Here is a 17,822-nt window from a genome sequence, read left to right as displayed (position 1 = left end):
CCCATAATGTCAGTTGTCACTTATTAATGACAATTAACTAGTAATCAGCAGTGAGACTCTTCGAGGTGGTCTTTGCCTGACAGGTGAAGAAAGAGAACACTGCGTAGTGCCACACAGTGACATGGAGCCTTCAAAGGGAGCACGGCATTTCCATAAATTATTTCAGAAAGAGTTTTCTTTTATACATTCTCTCTAAAGCTTAAAGATCTTTAACCCTAGACAGGCCACGCTCCAGTTCCCTTTTGCTGATGTTTTCTTTACCAACTGACATACCCAAACCATCTACGACTGTCAGATCTGGGTCCTTCCAAATGCTTAGTTTAGTTTTTGTGTCTCTGTGGCATATAAGTTGTGTCCTGTTCACCAAGCATGCATTACCTCGTGGTCACAGACCCAGCATCGCCTTCTCCAAGCCAATGCCCATGCATAGTCTTGGTCATATCCGCCATGATGCATAGCTATACCTGTTGCTTTCACCAGATGCTTCACTGGATCTGTGGCTTGATTCCAGCTTTGTTCTGTCTCTCTTCTTCTCTCTCCTTGGTGACCACATACTTTTCTTTCTTCTTTCCACTGGAGGTGACAGAATGCCACCATGAACTTTAAAAAGATAACAATGGTCATGGTGAACTCTGCCCCACAATCCAGGGCTCTCCAGCCTGTCTGACTTGTCTACAATTCTGTTCTCCTAACTCCCAGATGCCCTGCCATTCTTAGACTCTCTCTGATCCTCTCCTATGCTTAATGCATTAAAGACAAAGTAAAGTATCCTGGTGCAGTAAGAGCTGTCCTTAAAGGCCACACTATCTTGGGTGCTTTCGATTAGGATAAGAAAAAAATCTTCTGCACTCTGGTGTTTGGGAGGCGAGGGGAGGGTGCTGTAGAGATCAAGTGCTCTGTCTGACACTCCAAGTCAGGGTCTCTCTTCCCTCAGCAAGGGATCAGAAGACACTTGGCCCATGTGGGGAGTCAGCTAATGGAGCACTTGCTCTCTACAGCACCCTTCCCTGCCCCCCAATCCCATAATGCAGAGGCATTTTCTTTTCCTAATCCAAAGCACCCTAGATAGTGTGGCCTTTAAGAACGGCTCTTCTGCCCCAAGATAAATAGTTTACTTTGTCTTTAATGCATTAAGCTTAGGAGAGGCCAGCCGTGCCCTTGGGGAGAAACATGAAGAAATGAACACATCCCACTAGTATCTGCCAGAATTGTATCAAGCAAGCTTATTGCCAATTTCACACCAAAAAGACTTTTTTTTAAAAAAAAGTTCATGCATCTATTCATGTCAAAACAATTCATTCTCCTAGCATGGAAACCATTGGCAAAGGGGAGGGGGACGTCAAAACCAGCTTGGAGACAGCCCACTTCCCGTATCCCAGGCAGACTCCACTTCTCCAACACAGCTGCGGACAGCACTTCAGTGGAACTGAAAACTCTAGGTGCCTCCAAAACCAGGGAGGTGACATTTTTACAGATGCACATTTTAGGAATAGTAAGAGGTAGGTCACCTGGTAACTCTTTTATAAATCTCTTGCTTTCCTTTGAGCAGTGCAGAGTTGGGAAACTGCACCTATGGTAGCCTTCTTTGTTTTGTTGGAAGGATTTAGTTAGGAGGGTATTACAATGCTTCCATGACAACAAATAAGATGTCATTTATTGCCAGGTTCCAACCATCTACCCAGAACTAAAGGGGAATATTCATGTGAGTTTAAGAATGCCATCACCAAGTGAAGAACTATTTAAATGTTCTTGTTTTATTTTTTTAAATGATTTTTTTCACCGCCCTCTGTCATGTGAGCACAGCCCTTTCATTCTGGCTTCCTCTTGAAAATTACTTCAGATTTCAATGCCACCTGCTTCTACTCATTGGTAAAGGAATGGCAGAAAAAAAGTAACGAGTCCCCAACCAATGCGTCAGAGACAGCATGAGAGGTAGTCACTGGTGCCACCAACCCATGACACAGGGGCTCACAGTCCGCAGCAGTAACAGCTCCTTGAGCGCATGTGCGGACACTGCCAGTTCACACTGATGACTTGTGAACTCCATGTCTCTTACGGAGCATACGAAAGGAGAGAGCCAAGAGGACAATCCGCTGCTCTGGAAGTGACCACTAGGTCGATGTCAGAAGTAAACATTTCACAGATGACATACAGGGCTTTGTGACACTAGCCTCTCTCAAGTTAACAGATCAGAACATAACCACACAACCTGACATCTGTTATTTTATATTTAAGATTTAAGGTTTATTTTGGTTGCGAGCTTAGCCTTTAACAGCTGAGCAATCTCTGGATTCTCACGGCCAACCATTGAACTGATCATGGGATCCCCAATGGAGGAGTTAGAGAAAGGACTGAAGGAGCTGAAGGAGCTGAAGGAGTTTGAAACCCCATAGGAAGAACAACATCAACCAACCAGAGCTTCCATGGTCTAAACCACCAACCAAGGAGTACACTTGGAGGGAGGGACCCATGGCTCCAGTCACATGTATAGCAGAGGATGGCATTGTCCAGCGTCAGTGAGAGAAGAAGCCCTTGGTCTCTCTCGATGCCCTAGTGTAGGGTAATGTGAGGGCAGGGAGACAGGAGTGGGTGGGGGTACACCGTCACAGAAGCAGGACGAGGGGGGATGGGATAGGGGGTTTCTTGGGAAATTGGGTAAGGGGATAACACTTGAAATGTAAATGAGTAAAATATCCAATAAAAAGATTTAAAGTTTGATGTTAGGTGATTTATTAATAGTTAATTGATATAAATTGAGTAGAATATCATGAAACATATAAGGAAAGCTGTCCCTTAGAGGCTGCAGAGATGGATAAGCCAGGAAAGTTTCTCCCTTGCATACACGAGGACCTGAGTTTGATGCCTTGTACCCACAGTGGTACCCAACTGTTATCCCAGTCCTGAGAGATGGATACATGTAGACGGCTGGAGCACGGTCAGTTTAGCCAAACTGACTGAACTCCGTGTTCAGTAAGATACCTTGTCTTGAGAAAAGTAACGAATGAAGGAAGACAGTTGACCTTGACCTCTGCCCTCCACAGGGTGAGCATACACGTGTACACGCATGTACCGGCACACAAACAATACAGAGTTTTCACTGCATCACTTTAACCTATCTTGATCATAACCGGTTTAAGAGTCTCTTTGGTTTTGCAGTGCTAGAGTGTAAGTTTCATGATACATATTTTTGGTGTATTTTAAAGAGGAAAGGAAATTCTTAATGTCCAGTCTATGAAAACCTGAGAAACCATTCTAAAAAAGAAAAATGAGTTAAATTGTATTAAAGAGAAATTTTACTGATGGAAAAAAAGGGGGGTTTCCTGTTGGAACTGATTGGTACTTTGTGACAGCTCACTGGGAAAGCCAGCTGAGTTGGAGTCACTAGAACATGATTGGTGGTTCTATTTGTGCAGAACGGGGTGTCCTTGTTGTTTATCTATTTAGAAACTGGTGTTTCCAGTATTCCTGTCCCTAGTCCTTTGCTAATAATGGTCAAACAAGTTTTCAAAGAAAACTGTCCTGGAATGGTGGTCTTGTTTATAATGCTTCCCACTTTAATACGTGCTAAATCTATCTTCAAACTGAGCCTCTTCCCAGGCAGACGCTTCCTTGTTTTTAAAGCTTCTGTTTAAGTGTGAAGGAAGCCATGTAACAAAATCTGGTCAGCTGTGTGGAATCACTTCTACTCTTTATTCCAAGTAAAAGTCCCATCATCCTCTGCTGCAGCCAGTCATGCTGGGATGACTGAGGTGATGTTTCAAGTTCGTCGTGTGACTGACTTGGGGTTGGCCCCGAAACATCTCCCTACTCTTTGTGGGAAAGCATCCATCTATATGTGCTTAGGAGCCTCCTGGCTGTAACTGAGGAGCCTCCTGCCAAGCTCACCTTGCAGTAAGCTCCTGGACATGTCATGAAACACCTGGTCGCAGAAGGTAGGTCCTCAGCAGTGCCCCTCAACTACAACTCCGGAAGTAACTCAGCTATGGGAAAAAAAACAACTAACAAGTTTTTGCAAGAAGACCCATGCCTGCTAGTAGTAATCATAAAGAACTACTTTTGGCAGAGTCAACCGTAAGTGGTCTGTCTCAGTTTACCACTTGATTCTGAATTTTTTTGTTTTGTTTTGCTAACATTAAAGATTAATTACATGTAAATCATAGGATTCTCAACCTCACTTCCTATGAGTAAGTTGGGCTATTTGGAAGTAGTCCAGAAGTACTCTCTTGATTAACCTGGAGTTGTTCAGAGTAGGTTGTTGGTGTTTTAGCACTAGGGACTGAACCCAGGGCCTGACATATGTTAGTCAAGAACTCTTTCAATGAACTAAAATCCAAGCCTACTTTTTACTTTTTATTTTTATATAGCATTTTATTAAGTAGCCCTTGAACTCACTCTATAGCTCACAAAGTCTTAAAATTGTTAACCTTCCTCAGTTTTCCAGATAGCTGGGATTACAAACCTACACCACCAAGTCCAGTTTACGGAGTTTTTGTTTGCTTTGTTTCTAAATGATTGTTACAGTTGCTATTTTGTGTTCTCTTGGTTTGTTTGATTGTTCTGTTTGAGACAGAGTATCTTCTCATCCAGACTACCCGCCTCACTGTAATGGAGAATGACCTTTAACTTCCGGTCCTCCAGCCTGTACTTTCTGTGTGCTAGGGTTGAAGCCCTGTACCGGCACACCCAGGTTGTACAGGGCTGGCGTTGGAACCCAGGGCTTGGGGATGCTAGATTAGTACTCTGCCAGCATATAAGATGTGGTGAGATAAAATTCAGACGCCCTCAGTCCCAGGTGAGCCAGGTAACTTGGGGGTACTTTGTCTCATTATTGAGGTGTCTGTAAAGCTAATTACCCGAATTTAAAAATCCCCTGAAAACATGCCTATAGCCATGTGTGTTTATGCATTTCCTTTAGATAACTTCAATAGGCAATACATACTGCAAGTACTCCCAATTAAGATATTGTTAGACAATTAATGAAAACACCCCAGTTTTTTTTTAAATCTTCCCCTATGTAGAAGGCAGCGTGGAGCAGGACAGATTGTCTTCGGGATAACTCCACAAGCTGCCTTTGGGTGACCTGACCATATGTTTCACTGCACTGTGAGGGAATTCTTAATTCCAAGTGTTGGGTTTAAAAGTAGTGACCAGAACTATTTACAAAAATATTGTGAGGAATAATGAAAATCTAAAAATGAACCTAGGGGTAGCTTTTAAATTTTTTAACAATTAGCGACTTGCTTGTGTCAGAGCATATACCAATAAGAATTCAAATAATCAGTTTTTAAAAGAATCAGGAAGATATGAATCAATCCATTAAGTATTGAGGTAGAAAAACAAGGAACAGTGTGACCTCTATTTTGTGGAAACATATTGAGGAAAGATGCTAGCACTAAAATGTTAGCAGCGATCATCTTTAAATTGCAAACAGTGTTGTTCCCTTTTGTGTTTTTGTTGTTCACACTTCCTGGGGAGAGCTGTAACTTTAGTCACTGTCATCAAAGTTAAGTAAGAGTTCAAGTTCTCTTAATTTGTTTTTTAAAAACTCTTCCATGTCTCTTAAGTGTTTAGTTCAATGGTTAGAATCAATAGAATCTGTTGTCTTCTAAGAAATCATAATAAAAAACAAACAAACAAAAAATGTACCTCAGTAAAAATACCCAAACCACAATTTGTGTGTGCTGGTTTCTTGAAACTGACTAAGATATGCATTTGTCTGATAATGATAGCTTACTTAAAAAAGCAAATGAAACAGGGTCTTAGCATGTAACTCTGACTAGCCTGGAATTTGCTATGTATACCTGGCTGGCCTCTGACTCAGATATCTACCTGCTTTTGCTCCTCAGGGCTGAATTCCAGATGTGTACCACAATGGCCAGTTCAACAGCTTTTGAAAGATCATCAGTCACGAAACAAAAAGCCATAAAACTTCATGTGTGAATATGTGAGTGTGTGTGTGTGTGTGTGTGTGTGTGCACGCATGCGCGCACGTGCAGGCGCATGCGCCGTGTTCATGTATATATGAACATGTGTATATAAGTAAGGGTGTCATCCTTAGAAATCCCATCCATCTCCTGTAGGTGTGGCCTCACATTGGCCTGCAACTCACAGAGTAGGTGAGGCTGGTTGGACAGTGAGCCCTGGGGCCCGTCTGTTTGCCTCCCCTGTCCCTGGGCTTACACAGGCATGACCACACATCTGGCATTTTTACATGGGTTCTGGAGATGAGCTACTCTGGGTCTTATGCTTTTTCAACAAACACTTTACCCGTTGGTCTCCCAGCCATAAGAGACATACATCTTGAAGTGTTTAAACACGCCTTTTTCTGCACACTACCTAAATGTTAGTTTCTCCTAAATAAACTATTGTCTGTCATTTCGCAGGCTGGATCCCACTTCAAATACTGACTAAATAACAGCAACTCACATGCAGAGAAACAGTTCAAGCTTTTAACATCCAGCTTCCAAAGGAGGGAAGTATTTAATTAGTTATTAAACCTCATGCTCAAACTGCAAATAAAATGCAAACCACAATTATTTTTTTTATGCACAACCACCAGCCTGACCCAACAAGAACACTAGTCTGAGCAAGCAGCTGCCTGCCATCTTCCCTGCTTCCACATCCTAAGGGTGCGGGTAATCTGCCCTCCAGCCACGTAGGGCCCATTCATTGCTCAGGACGAAGGGAGGAGGTGGGGGAGACCAGGTCTCATGGTGCACAGAAGCATGTACTCTGTCTGGGTCAGATAAAAGATGGTAGACATTTGCCCCAGCACAGTGAAAGAAACAGACAGGTTACGTCTTTAAACTGTAGGCCTTCGATTTACCACTCAGGTTAGTCTGTATGTGTACACACGTATGTTCATGTGTAGGTACCTGCATGCACATGTGGAGACCGGAGGACAACCTCAGGTCCTTCCATTCTTCTGCACCATCCACTTTGTTTTATAAGATAGGGTCTTCCCCTGGGCTGGAACTCAGCCGCAGGCCAGGCAGGTGGGCCGGTGAGCCCAGAGACCTGCGTTCCCTCTTGTCCTGCTCTGCATACAGCTAAGTTTACCACACCTGCCTTCTCTAACCTGGCTCTGGGAATCCAACTCTGGTACTCTGCTAACAAGGCAAACACTCTCCAAGCCTGGCTTGCTCTCCAGCCCTGAATCTGCTTCTGTCTGTCCTAGCTGAGGTTCTGGGTCACTGGGCATCCTCTATGCAACTCCAGTTGTAAACTCACAACCCACGTCATATTGACTCATTTTCAGGTCCAGCAGAAGATAAAGTCACTGAAGCTTGTGCCCCGCTGCAGCCTCAGGTGGAGGTGGCTGGCAGCTTGGTAGGGTGTCTGCTCTGGCAGCTCCCTACCCACCCAGGCTGAACCTCAGTACTCCATTGTCTAGGGCTAGATTCTATCTCATCACCCTGTAAAAGAAAACATTCCTGGCCTCTTCCAGGGTTCGAATCAGAACTTTTCCCCCTAGGGCCTGCCCTCTGGTAATACAGAGCATGGCCACTGCAGTAAATACTCCGGAGCCCACTGTCCAACTGCAGCCAATCACAAGCCATGTGACATGGATAAATGCCTGTCCCTTGCTGTGACCGGCTGACAGTCAGGGCCCTGGTGCAGAGCTGTGAGGAAGGAATGAGTCCTACAGCACATAGTAGGACTTGGTACTCTAGAGGGACTCAGTAACCTTAACTGGGGTCACAGTGTCTGTGGTGTTGAGGAAACCATCTGCCCACCAACTGGGAAACTGGAATGGTAACAATGTACCAATGAGCTGAGGAACTCCAAAGAAGGGGAACACTAAGAAAGCTGGAGTCCTGTCCTGTTGCGCAGTGCTCAGAACTCAAGCTGTAAGTGACTTTGACACTGGGACTGTCCACAGCAGGCCCTTCCTCAGAACTCTAACCTCCCATTAAACTTTGGCTTCATAGCTCTTATTACATGGTCGAAACATTTGCAGATCTGCAGTTTGAAAAACATATTCATCACCCAGACATGGTATTGCAAGGGCCCCGTGTCCGCTCACACCACAGGCCTGATTGCTGGTCCAGTATCAACCTTCAGTCCAATGTTTACAGTCACCCAATAGTGTGTCTAAATGGATGAAACATCTATTTACTAATAAGAAAAAAGTTAGAAAAATTCAGCGAGCATCCCTGTGCAAACATGACTGGCCAGCCTGCCCTATGCCACCTCCGTCAGCCATTAGCAGAAACAGGATGGACCTTCACCTTGAAAGCAAGGCAGGGAGTCATCAAAATGTGGTTGCCTAGGTATTTGTGAACACAGTGTGAGTTCTTACTTTCCTGGGGACATAATTCTATAGAGACTTAAGTAAATAGTAAAACAAAAACAAAGAAAAAAACCCTTATGTTACTAAGTGTTTGGAGGGAAGAGAACAGGGGTCGTGGTGTCCTCGGTACTGAAAATAGTCCAGGGTAACCAGGTCAGGTATCTAGGAGCAAGGCATGACAGCTCAGGACCAGGGCTGGTTCTTCCGGGTGGAGCCCTCAAGTGCCTTGGAAATGACAAAGCAAGAACTCTACTCAATGACTGAATAGAAAAACTGCCAGATGATACAAGCCACTCACAAGCCTGCCATACAGAACCCCAGGGCCTGGGCTGTGGGAGGCCTAGCCTGCTCCCTAGCCAGGAAGCCCCAGGTGTACTCAGGAAGCTGGTGGCAACTATTTCTAACAGTATAAAGGATTCTCTGAAAGAATCACCACAGTCACGAGGATCTCCGGGAATCCTCGATACCTGGTGAAGGTAAGCATGCTAATTACACCTTTACACTTGCAATACTTCCCATCTGAATGAAGCATGCCAGCACACATGTCATGGGACCATGCATCTGAGCAGAACTGTTGTTGGTTGACCGCATAAGCAATACCTCCTCTGGTTGAAAAAACATCTCGAAGGGAAAGTAACGACAGTCAGGACAATCTCTGTAAATCAAGAACTGTGTGTGGGTTTATTTTACATTTGAGAAAACAGTGGATTTAATTGTGTGAACCAAAACGGACTGTACAATATTAATGACGGGACATCAAAATGTATAATTAATAGTGCACTGCTTGCTCTGTTTTTTTTATTTATTTATTTTTTGTCTGATAGTTCCTCTGAGTACATGCATCTGAGAAGATGCAGGTGCAGGTAAAATTTTCTCTATTTAAATCAAGCTGCAGGAACTAAATTTTATCCAAAAATTGTGGTTTTACATTATATACACAGAAATTTAATATAAAATGACAATATAAAAAGTTAAAAGAGAAAGGATACAGCCAGAAGGTACGAAGAAAGTTGGATAGGTTAAAATGATGTGATATGTAACATACAGGCGTGTGTAAGCTGACGCTGGCAATTTACAAGGAAAGGAGCCAACATTTGCCCCAGGTTTTGTTTTTTCAGGTTTTTTTTTTTTTTGGTTTTTTTTTCTGTGTTTTTTTTTCATTTACCAATGCATCACGCTATAGAAAGGTCAGCTGATACCAAAGCTCACATTTGTAAATAACTATAAACTGCAATATTTTACAGGAAAAAAAGAAATAGCATTTTTTTACACTTTTTTTTAAATAATAAGCTTGCATACTTTTTTTTGCCAAAAGTGGCATTTTTCAGCATCCAGAGGGTTTGGGCATAGTGGCGACTGGGGTGTCCGTTGTTTTTGTTTTGAACATATAAAGTTGTGGCTTCCTAACCCCATGAGTCCTAGACAGCTTTCTGTCTCCAACTGCTGCATGCATGTCTTGACGAAAACCGGTCCTGCATATAAAAGCTCATTTTTTAATTATTAAATAAGTTTTGTGTCTGACACAGCTTTTGATCTGAATGAAATGCCTTTAAGCGCCTTTCCCCCCTTTTTTCTTTCTTTTTTTTTAAAATTTTTTTTTGTTTAATTTTTGAGTGAAAGGCACAGAGATAAAGTCCTCAAAAGGGTTAAACTTGACACTACAAGGTCCTGTGACCTTTATTGTCATGACAACTTTGTAGTTTTAGGATGTCTCTTTATCGCTGCTATTTGTGTCTTTTTCTTTACTGCTAAACAATGTCTCCAAGCGTGCCCCCACTATTTCTACAAAAGATAGCTTAACAACAAGAACGGATGCTGAAAATAAAGGTCAGACTTTGACTCACTGGGGGGAAAAAAAGAAAAAAATAACATGCACAGATCAGACAAAGAGCATATAAATATAACTACAAAATATGTGTGAGAAAAGCAAGTCCAGATAGGCAGGTCAGCAACAAAGGAGAGACTGATTTCAGAGGCTCAGGCCAGGCCTAGCGCAGCACAGGAGGGAGTGCATTACTCAGCGACCACCTGACACTATTGCTTCTCCAGCTCCGTCACGTAGATCAGGTGGTCCTCCGGCGACTTGCCGTGGGTCTTACTAAGGTGCAGTTTCACTGCGTGCTTGCTCGCAAAAGTCCGGTTGCAGAGTTTGCACTGGAATGTGGAGCCCAGGTCTTCCTCGGAGGACCCCAGTGGGCCCAGAGTCTTGCTGGCGAGGGCTTTGGAGACGCTCTGCTGCTCCTGAATCTGACTGAGCGGCAGTTTGGAGAGGTCCTTCAAGCTGAAGCCCAGGTGCGTCTCCAGGTGACTGATGTACGTGGAGGCAGTTCTGAACTGAGAGGCACAATCGTTACAAAAGAAAACAGGATGCCCTGTGTCGAGGTTCTTAAGGAACTTGGTTCCCCCTGTCCTCCGCAGCTGGTACTTAACGTTGGCCAGCCAGTGACTGATGGTGGTCATGGACAGGCCTGTGAACTTGGAGATGTGCACCCGCTCCTGAGGGCCCAGGTCCGACATGATGTATTTCCCTTCTGCCGTCTCTCGGAGGCTGGAGGCAAACTGGGCCTGCAGGATGAGCAGGTGCTGTGGGTTCCAGTTGGACTGGCGCCCCTTTCTCTTGTGAACAGGTGACAGCTCGTCCAGGGCCTCCTCAAAGCTGCTGCCATCAGCATCTGACTTGTCTGACACGGTGGAGGGGGTGGAGGACTTGGGAGTCAGACGACCCGTGAGGTTCTTCACCATGTCTGAGATATCCATGAGGGCGCTCTCCCGCAGAGGCGAGGACACAGCGTCTGCCACCCCGGAGACCAGAGGCTTGTTCTTGGACTTGGTCAGATCAATGGGCTGGTCGCTGTTCTCATAGTAGTAGCGGTCGATGGCGTCGGCCTGCTTGGCAGGGGTTGCGGGGTAGGCAGGCTTGTCCAACATGCTGTTGCTGATCTTATAGAGCATTGCCAAAGGGTCCAGAGAGGGGCTCACGGGCTTGGACACCTTTCCGAGGTGGGTGTTCATGATGGACTGCAGAGCGCTGAGCGGGTTGATGAAAGAGGGCTCCGGCGAGTGGTCGGTGATAATACCCAGATTGCTGCAGCCATTGGTGACCTTGGCTTTAAGAGGCTCTGTACCATTCGGGGTGTGAGCATCCACCGCACTCTCCTTTTTGGCCTTCCCGGGTTCCAAATCTGAGCCCTTCTTCTGCATCTTACCCCCAGGCTCCTCTGGCTTCGGAAGATCTTTATTCTCCTTCGCCACAGGGGAGACGGCTTTGACAGGGGGGGTCCTCTCCTTTTCAGGGGGCCTCTCCTCCTTCTTGATGCTGACCTTGCCCGTGACCTTCTCTACCAACTCCTCCATGGCAGACACATTGCTCTTATGGGGCGGGGGCGTGAGGCTCCCTGGGGAGTGCAGGAGGGCGGCGTTGTGCTCTGTGGAGGACAGTGACTTCACACTGCTGGCATAGGAAGGCTGTATCTGCACACTCTGCACAGCTGACTGCAGTGGCTTCACTGTGCCTGGCAGCTGGTAGGCTGCATGGATGCTGGGGTACCCACCCCATGAGGGCGCACCATTCTGGGCTTTACTGATGGCTGTGGACACAGTGTTCTCAAGTGACTTTAAGATATCTACCCCACCCTTGGGGCTGTCATCTAGGTCTTCCTCACGCAGGTACTGATAGAGGGCAGTGGGCTCAAACTTCTCAGTAGCGTCTTCAGTCTCCTCTTTGATTTTTCTCTCTGCATCCCCAGCTGCCGGAGGGGCTTTCTCCTTCTCCTTTTCCTTCTCCTTCTCGGGCTCCTTCTTCTCTTCTGAGGCTACCGAGCCTGCAGGAGAGTCCGGTTGTTTCTTGATGCTGGAGGCAGGCAGCCGGGTGTGAGTGGTCGGGGGCAGGGGGATGGACTGGATCTTCTCTTCCACTACAGGGTCCAGCACCAGCTGCTTTCCTTTCTTGGAGGCAGAGGTTGTCACCTTTAGGAAATGGCCAGTGACCATCATGTGGGCTGTGAGCTGTTGCAAGGTGTCATGGGAGCTGCCGCATTCCATGCACTTGAGTATCTGGGCTTTGCGGGCCTCAAACTGCCACGTGTAACTAGCACCATTCTGGTAGCCATAACGGTTGTTTGGAGTCACATACGGGTTGGCCGTTTTCTGGTCCTTGGCCGACTCACTCAGTGCAACCTCAGTGGCCATACCCGTGGGCTCTGGGGAACAAGGGGATGCCAGGTCCTGGAGCGCTCGCTTCTTGGTGGAAGGGACCAGTTTGGTGATGGCCGGCACAGGCTCCTTCAGAGGCACTTTCTGGTAATGCTTTGTTTTGATCATGTGGACACTGAGGTCTTGCAGGGACTCGAAGGAGTGTCCGCAGTACATGCACTTCAGCACCTTCTGGGCATCCTCCTTCCCCTCCATCTCCATTAGGGAGCGCTTCCTGGGCTTGGACCACCGCTTGGTCTTCTCAGAGTCCTTGTCTCTGTTGTCATCTCGGTAGTGGCCTGTCTCATTCATATGCACCGTCAGTTCCACCAACGTGTCGTAGGCTGCGCTGCAGTCTTTGCACCTGAACTTGCTGGCCCCTGTGAACACCGAGCCGTACAACTTGTTATTCTGCCGGTAGAGCTGCACGGTGCTGAACAGGCTGGGTTCGGGCAGCAGCCCGTAGGACGACGTCTGCTGCAGCGTCTTGGCCAGGGCAGCCTGGTGCCAGTCATAGCCGGAGCTGCTGTTGTTACTGGTGGTGCTGCTATGGCTGGTGCTGGTGCTGCAGCTAGTAATGGCCGTGGAAGCCGTGGTGCAGGTGGTACTGGCGGTACTGGTAGGCGGTGTGGGGGTAGGTGTGGAACTCTCTTTCTGGCTGGCGTCATTGTTGCTGGTGGTAGAGCTGGACTTCTTTAAATCCAATGCTAGGCTAGACCAGCAGGACTCTGAGAATAAGTTTGCATACACGGCTTTGATCTGTGCCAGGCTGTCCTGGGGGTAGGAGACACTGTCTGGACCCTGGAGCTCCTCCTTCTCTTCTCTGGAGGAGGAGCTTTTGAAATGGGCCAGCTGATCACTGCCCTCGCTGAAGGGCGATCCGTAGCCAGCGTCTTGATTGGTGGCAGTGCTGACAGGGGAATTCTGATAGCTCTGGGCTTCTTTGATCTCTGCCTCTTCACTGCACACGAATTGGCTCTCCTGAATGTCCAGAGACAGCTCGCCATCCTCCACGTGCTCCTCAGCTCTCGCGGCCGCTTTCAGCTCTTCTTCGGGAACATAAGCTAGGAGAGAAAAAGGACCCACAGTCAGAGGAGTAAATCATCCTCAAGGACGCAGGCTCCCCAGCAGTTCGATGGTCTTTAAAAAGATGGGTTTCAGCCAGGCTCCCCGCCTACAAGGCCACCCCAACCTCAGTTCCATGTGCCTGCCCACTGGACCTCAGCAAACAGAGAAGGACCGCACTGAGACTGTCCCCACACAAGTGTGCCCTCCTCACAGCCCTTTCTAACTCAGCTCTCCCCCTTCTGCTCTTCCTCCCTCCTGCTTCCCCAACTCCTTTCTCTCTCCCTCCCTTCCTCTCTTTCTCCTTCCCTCTCTTCCTTCTTTCCTACAGGGTCTCAAGTACCTCAGGCTGGCTTTGAACTCGAGATCCTCTTCCCTCCACCCCCACATGTTAGCATTAGAGGCATGCACCACCCCTTCTTAAAGATATCGCTCTGCCTAGAGGCTGGGGAGAACAGGAAGGAACATGCTCTGCCTCAGTGGACCTGCCAGCCCTCTTTGATTTCCATAGGGCACATTTGATGAAATTAGGAGGAACCCAGCTCTCTTCAGACCAATGTATTTCCCAGGCAATATTCTATGTTTTCCATAAGGAAAAATACTCTTTTGTGGGAAGCAGTAAAAAATAATATGGTTTTCACTAAAAACAAATGCTTATCACGTCCTGAGTCTGCTGCCAGGACAAAGCCCAGTGTTACCCACGAAAGAATGCTCAGGGATGACCACAACCATTGTCACACATCGATACCCAAAGCAACACCACACGCCACAGCTAAAGGGAGAAATAAGATGAGCGTCGGCCATCCGGACAGATGTGCTCATCCACACCACAGAACATCATCCAGTCCTAGAAAGGAAAACATTGACCCCTGACCCCACCGAGGCATGGGTGAGCCATGAGAACCCTGCACGAAGGAAAACTAGCTACTTACATAGGACAGATACTGTGAGGTCTGCACAGCAGTCAAGTTCACAGACAGAGAGTGGTGGGTGGCAGGGCAGAGTGGGGTTGGGACAATGGGAAAGGGATGTCCCTGGCTACAGTTTCAGTTTTGGATGCTGAGAAAACGATGGGAGAGTTAGGGGGTGGGGACGGCATCCCAGCAACAGGAATGTTCTGGATGCTGCTGAGTTGTGCCTTTAAAAATGGTTGCAGTGGTCACTATCATGTTATGAGAACTTCATCTTAATAGTTTTTAATTATGAGGGCAGTAGCAGCATATGCCCGGGTGGCTGCCACAGGCCTACGGTTGCCTGCACGTCCGCAGGCTGAAGGACACTAGGTGCCAGGGAAAACCTTGATTCTTACTCCAGGTCATTTTAAATGCTTTGATGTGTGATATATCTTGGTACTGACATTTTTTTTTACTACCTCTTAAAGTTATTTGAGCAATGTGCTTCTCTCTCCCTCCCTCCCCGCCTTCTTCCCCCTCCCTTTCTCTCACAGAAAAACTAGGTGACCTACTGTTTCTTGAGAAAGTAGGAAATTTGAGGTTGAGGTATTCTCCAGCAAGCCCCTATTAGAATGCGCTGGCGTGACCTGAGAGGGGCGTCTCATTAAACATGATCATTCATTATCACATTATCAGAGCCGGGTCCTACGGGAGTGTGGCAAAGAGCACAGGCATTTTCAGAGAGGGATGACAAGAGAGACAAAGAACAGCTCTGTGCCCCGGGGGAGGACGCCAGGGTGGGTGAAGGACCAGGAAGCTTCCACACCTGCAAATGAAAGGCTCCAGGCTTCAGGGCAGGCACTCACAGAACATGAATGACTGCTGTATATACACATACACATATACTTACATACACATAGATACACACATGACAGTGCATGCCCAATCATATAGTATGTCTAAACTCATGCATGACAGCACACATACATCAGGTACATGAGCACATATATGATGATAGTACATGCATAACCACTCCACTGTATGAACACATGCATTACAAATGCATGCATGGTCACCTTGTGCATACAACCACACACCTGAGGGCACATGCACAGTCATCCAGATGTGTAAACTAAACACAATAGAATAGCACTATCATTCCTGTACATATGAGAACACATAACAGCACATGCATAACCACTCCTGCTCACATCTGACATGCCATTCACAGTTATGCACATTTACAAGCACATATGTAATAGGAAATATATGATCATACCATATTGTGAACCTATGCATGACCAACATGCATATGGAAGCACGTGTGTGAGATCACACATGAATGACTACCCCATATACAAGAAGCACACACATATTGTACACACAATGAAAGACTGCTGACTCTGCCACATGGAGACCTCTAAGGCCCTGAAGAACACATGTGCCCCTGTCTTTTTACATCCAGCTCAGCTCTGTGAAAATCCCAAAGCAGTCTGAACATACAGGGCTGGTCCCTGCTCCACTGACGAACCAGGAAGTATCATTCTGCTAATGCTATACCACTAGTGTGAGAAACGGTGCACAGTGTGAGGCCTTGGGCTTCCTCTCCAGGCACCATGTCCTGGTCAGTTTACAGATGATTCTACAGCCCTCCTAGAAAATGGAAGGCTCCCGACATTCTAGGATGACCGCCAGACACACACACTTTCATTCCACTCACAAGAGCTAAATGTTTAAGATATCCAGATCAGGGATACCATGAGGCTCACCGATAAGGCCTATTCCCCCACAGGAAGCTGGGCTGGGCTGTCCTGGCCAGAGAACATGTAAAGGGTATATATAGGTAGTGGCTCATGTCCAGACTATAGGCGTCTGGTATCGGTAGCTTCTTCCCACGTCATCCTATATGTCTGATCTCCCCCTTGTCCCAACAGATATGTAGTCACAGGCACGCCGCCTTCTTCCTACCCTTTCTCCTCTCAAGGAACTACTAGCCTGCACGGTGGTCCTTAGATTGAGCTCACATGTAAATCCTGAGCAATGTCACAGTGCCAGCACAGCAGCTGGTGCCACGGGGACATCGAACACAGCAGACAGTGCCACGGGGACATCGAACAGAACCACAAAGCACAGGGCTCTCAACCTAGCGCCATTCTCTGGCTGCCACCACCCCATTGATGTCTGTCAGCAGCACTGCCTGTTCTCTGAAGTTGGCTGTGGAAAAGAAGTGCTGTCCCTGACCCTTAGAGCTTATGTCTCAGGGGAAAAGAAAGCAGGAGGAGTATGTCGGGGTGGGGGAGGGGACAATGGACCACCGTGGAAACTAGGTCCTTGGTGCCAAGGTTTCTCTCTGTCCCACTGAGTTCATCCACTCTGCTGGAAGTAGATTCTGTTTCTTCTGCCCTGGGAACGCAGGTAGAGTGGCAGAGGTACCCTTGCTGGCTCTGTGCCTGCCGCACTGTAGTCTAGAGTACTGGCCCTGACTTCATCCTTAAAGGCCTATGACCACCAAAGCCTTCCATGTCCCCTACACCTGCTGATGACCACCAGCCTGAAGCTCCGCCCACCCCACGGAGGCCGCCAACCAAAGCCAAGCCTCTGCTGCACGCCACTGGCTGCAGCTGTGTGACAAACACACGCCGGGGACACAGGAAGCAGTGACGAACCATTGGTGGCTTAAACATGGCTTTAAGGGCTGTCTCTCTATGAGGCAGCAGCAGCAGCAGCAGCGCAGAGAGAGAGAGATCAAATTCCCACAGTGAAGAGGGGGGGGGAGATTTTTTAAATTTGATACCTTCTAACCCAAAACCTTTATTCTTGGGTGCGCAGCCTAAGACGGTGGGAAATGAAGCAACTGTTTCAGGCATGAAGACTTACTGCACAGCATCATGACACATTTGCCAAAATCTAAGTCTTCAACAATGAGTTTTCAATACTTCAATAAAAGTAATGTTCTAGGGCATACCTTTTATACTCTAGACTCAGGGTTTGCTATGTAAGAATAAGGATCCGAGTTCAGTCCTCAATTGCATAGACAAAAGTAAGGCGTGTCAGTGCACATTACAGCACCCTGGCCTGGGATGGTGGAGACAAGGCAGATCCCCCGTGGGCTCCCTTGTTACCCAGCCTAACCTAATTAGCCTCATCAGGTGAACAGATCCTGAGGGGTAACACCTGAGATTGACCTCCAGCCTTAACAAGCATATACATGTGCCCACATATATGCACTTACACACACACACACACACACACACACACCATGCCCTAATGACACAGTGAAAGCCAAAAACAACAAGAGAAGAACACAAAGGCGTGTGGCCAGCAGGATAGGAAAACCCTTCTCAGGGAACATTAATGGTGGCTTCACAGGAAGCTGGGTG

General features: G+C 47.0%; 1 protein-coding gene across 1 annotated transcript in view; it reads right to left on the bottom strand.

The window, feature by feature from the left end:
* Positions 1-8,949: 8,949 nt before the first annotated feature.
* Positions 8,950-17,822, bottom strand: part of Tshz1 (teashirt zinc finger homeobox 1) — a 75,595-nt gene continuing 66,722 nt past the window's right edge. The window contains exon 2 of the mRNA XM_052155466.1: positions 8,950-13,548. Within this exon, the coding sequence (XP_052011426.1) occupies positions 10,328-13,548 (3,221 nt within the window). The 3' untranslated portion in view covers positions 8,950-10,327. The remainder of the gene's footprint in view (positions 13,549-17,822) is intronic.

This window comes from Apodemus sylvaticus, chromosome 13 (genome assembly GCF_947179515.1).
Source record: "Apodemus sylvaticus chromosome 13, mApoSyl1.1, whole genome shotgun sequence".
NCBI lineage: Eukaryota > Metazoa > Chordata > Mammalia > Rodentia > Muridae > Apodemus > Apodemus sylvaticus.
The sequence above is the reverse complement of the archived record's forward strand: the minus strand, read 5'-3'. Positions and strand labels throughout refer to the sequence as shown.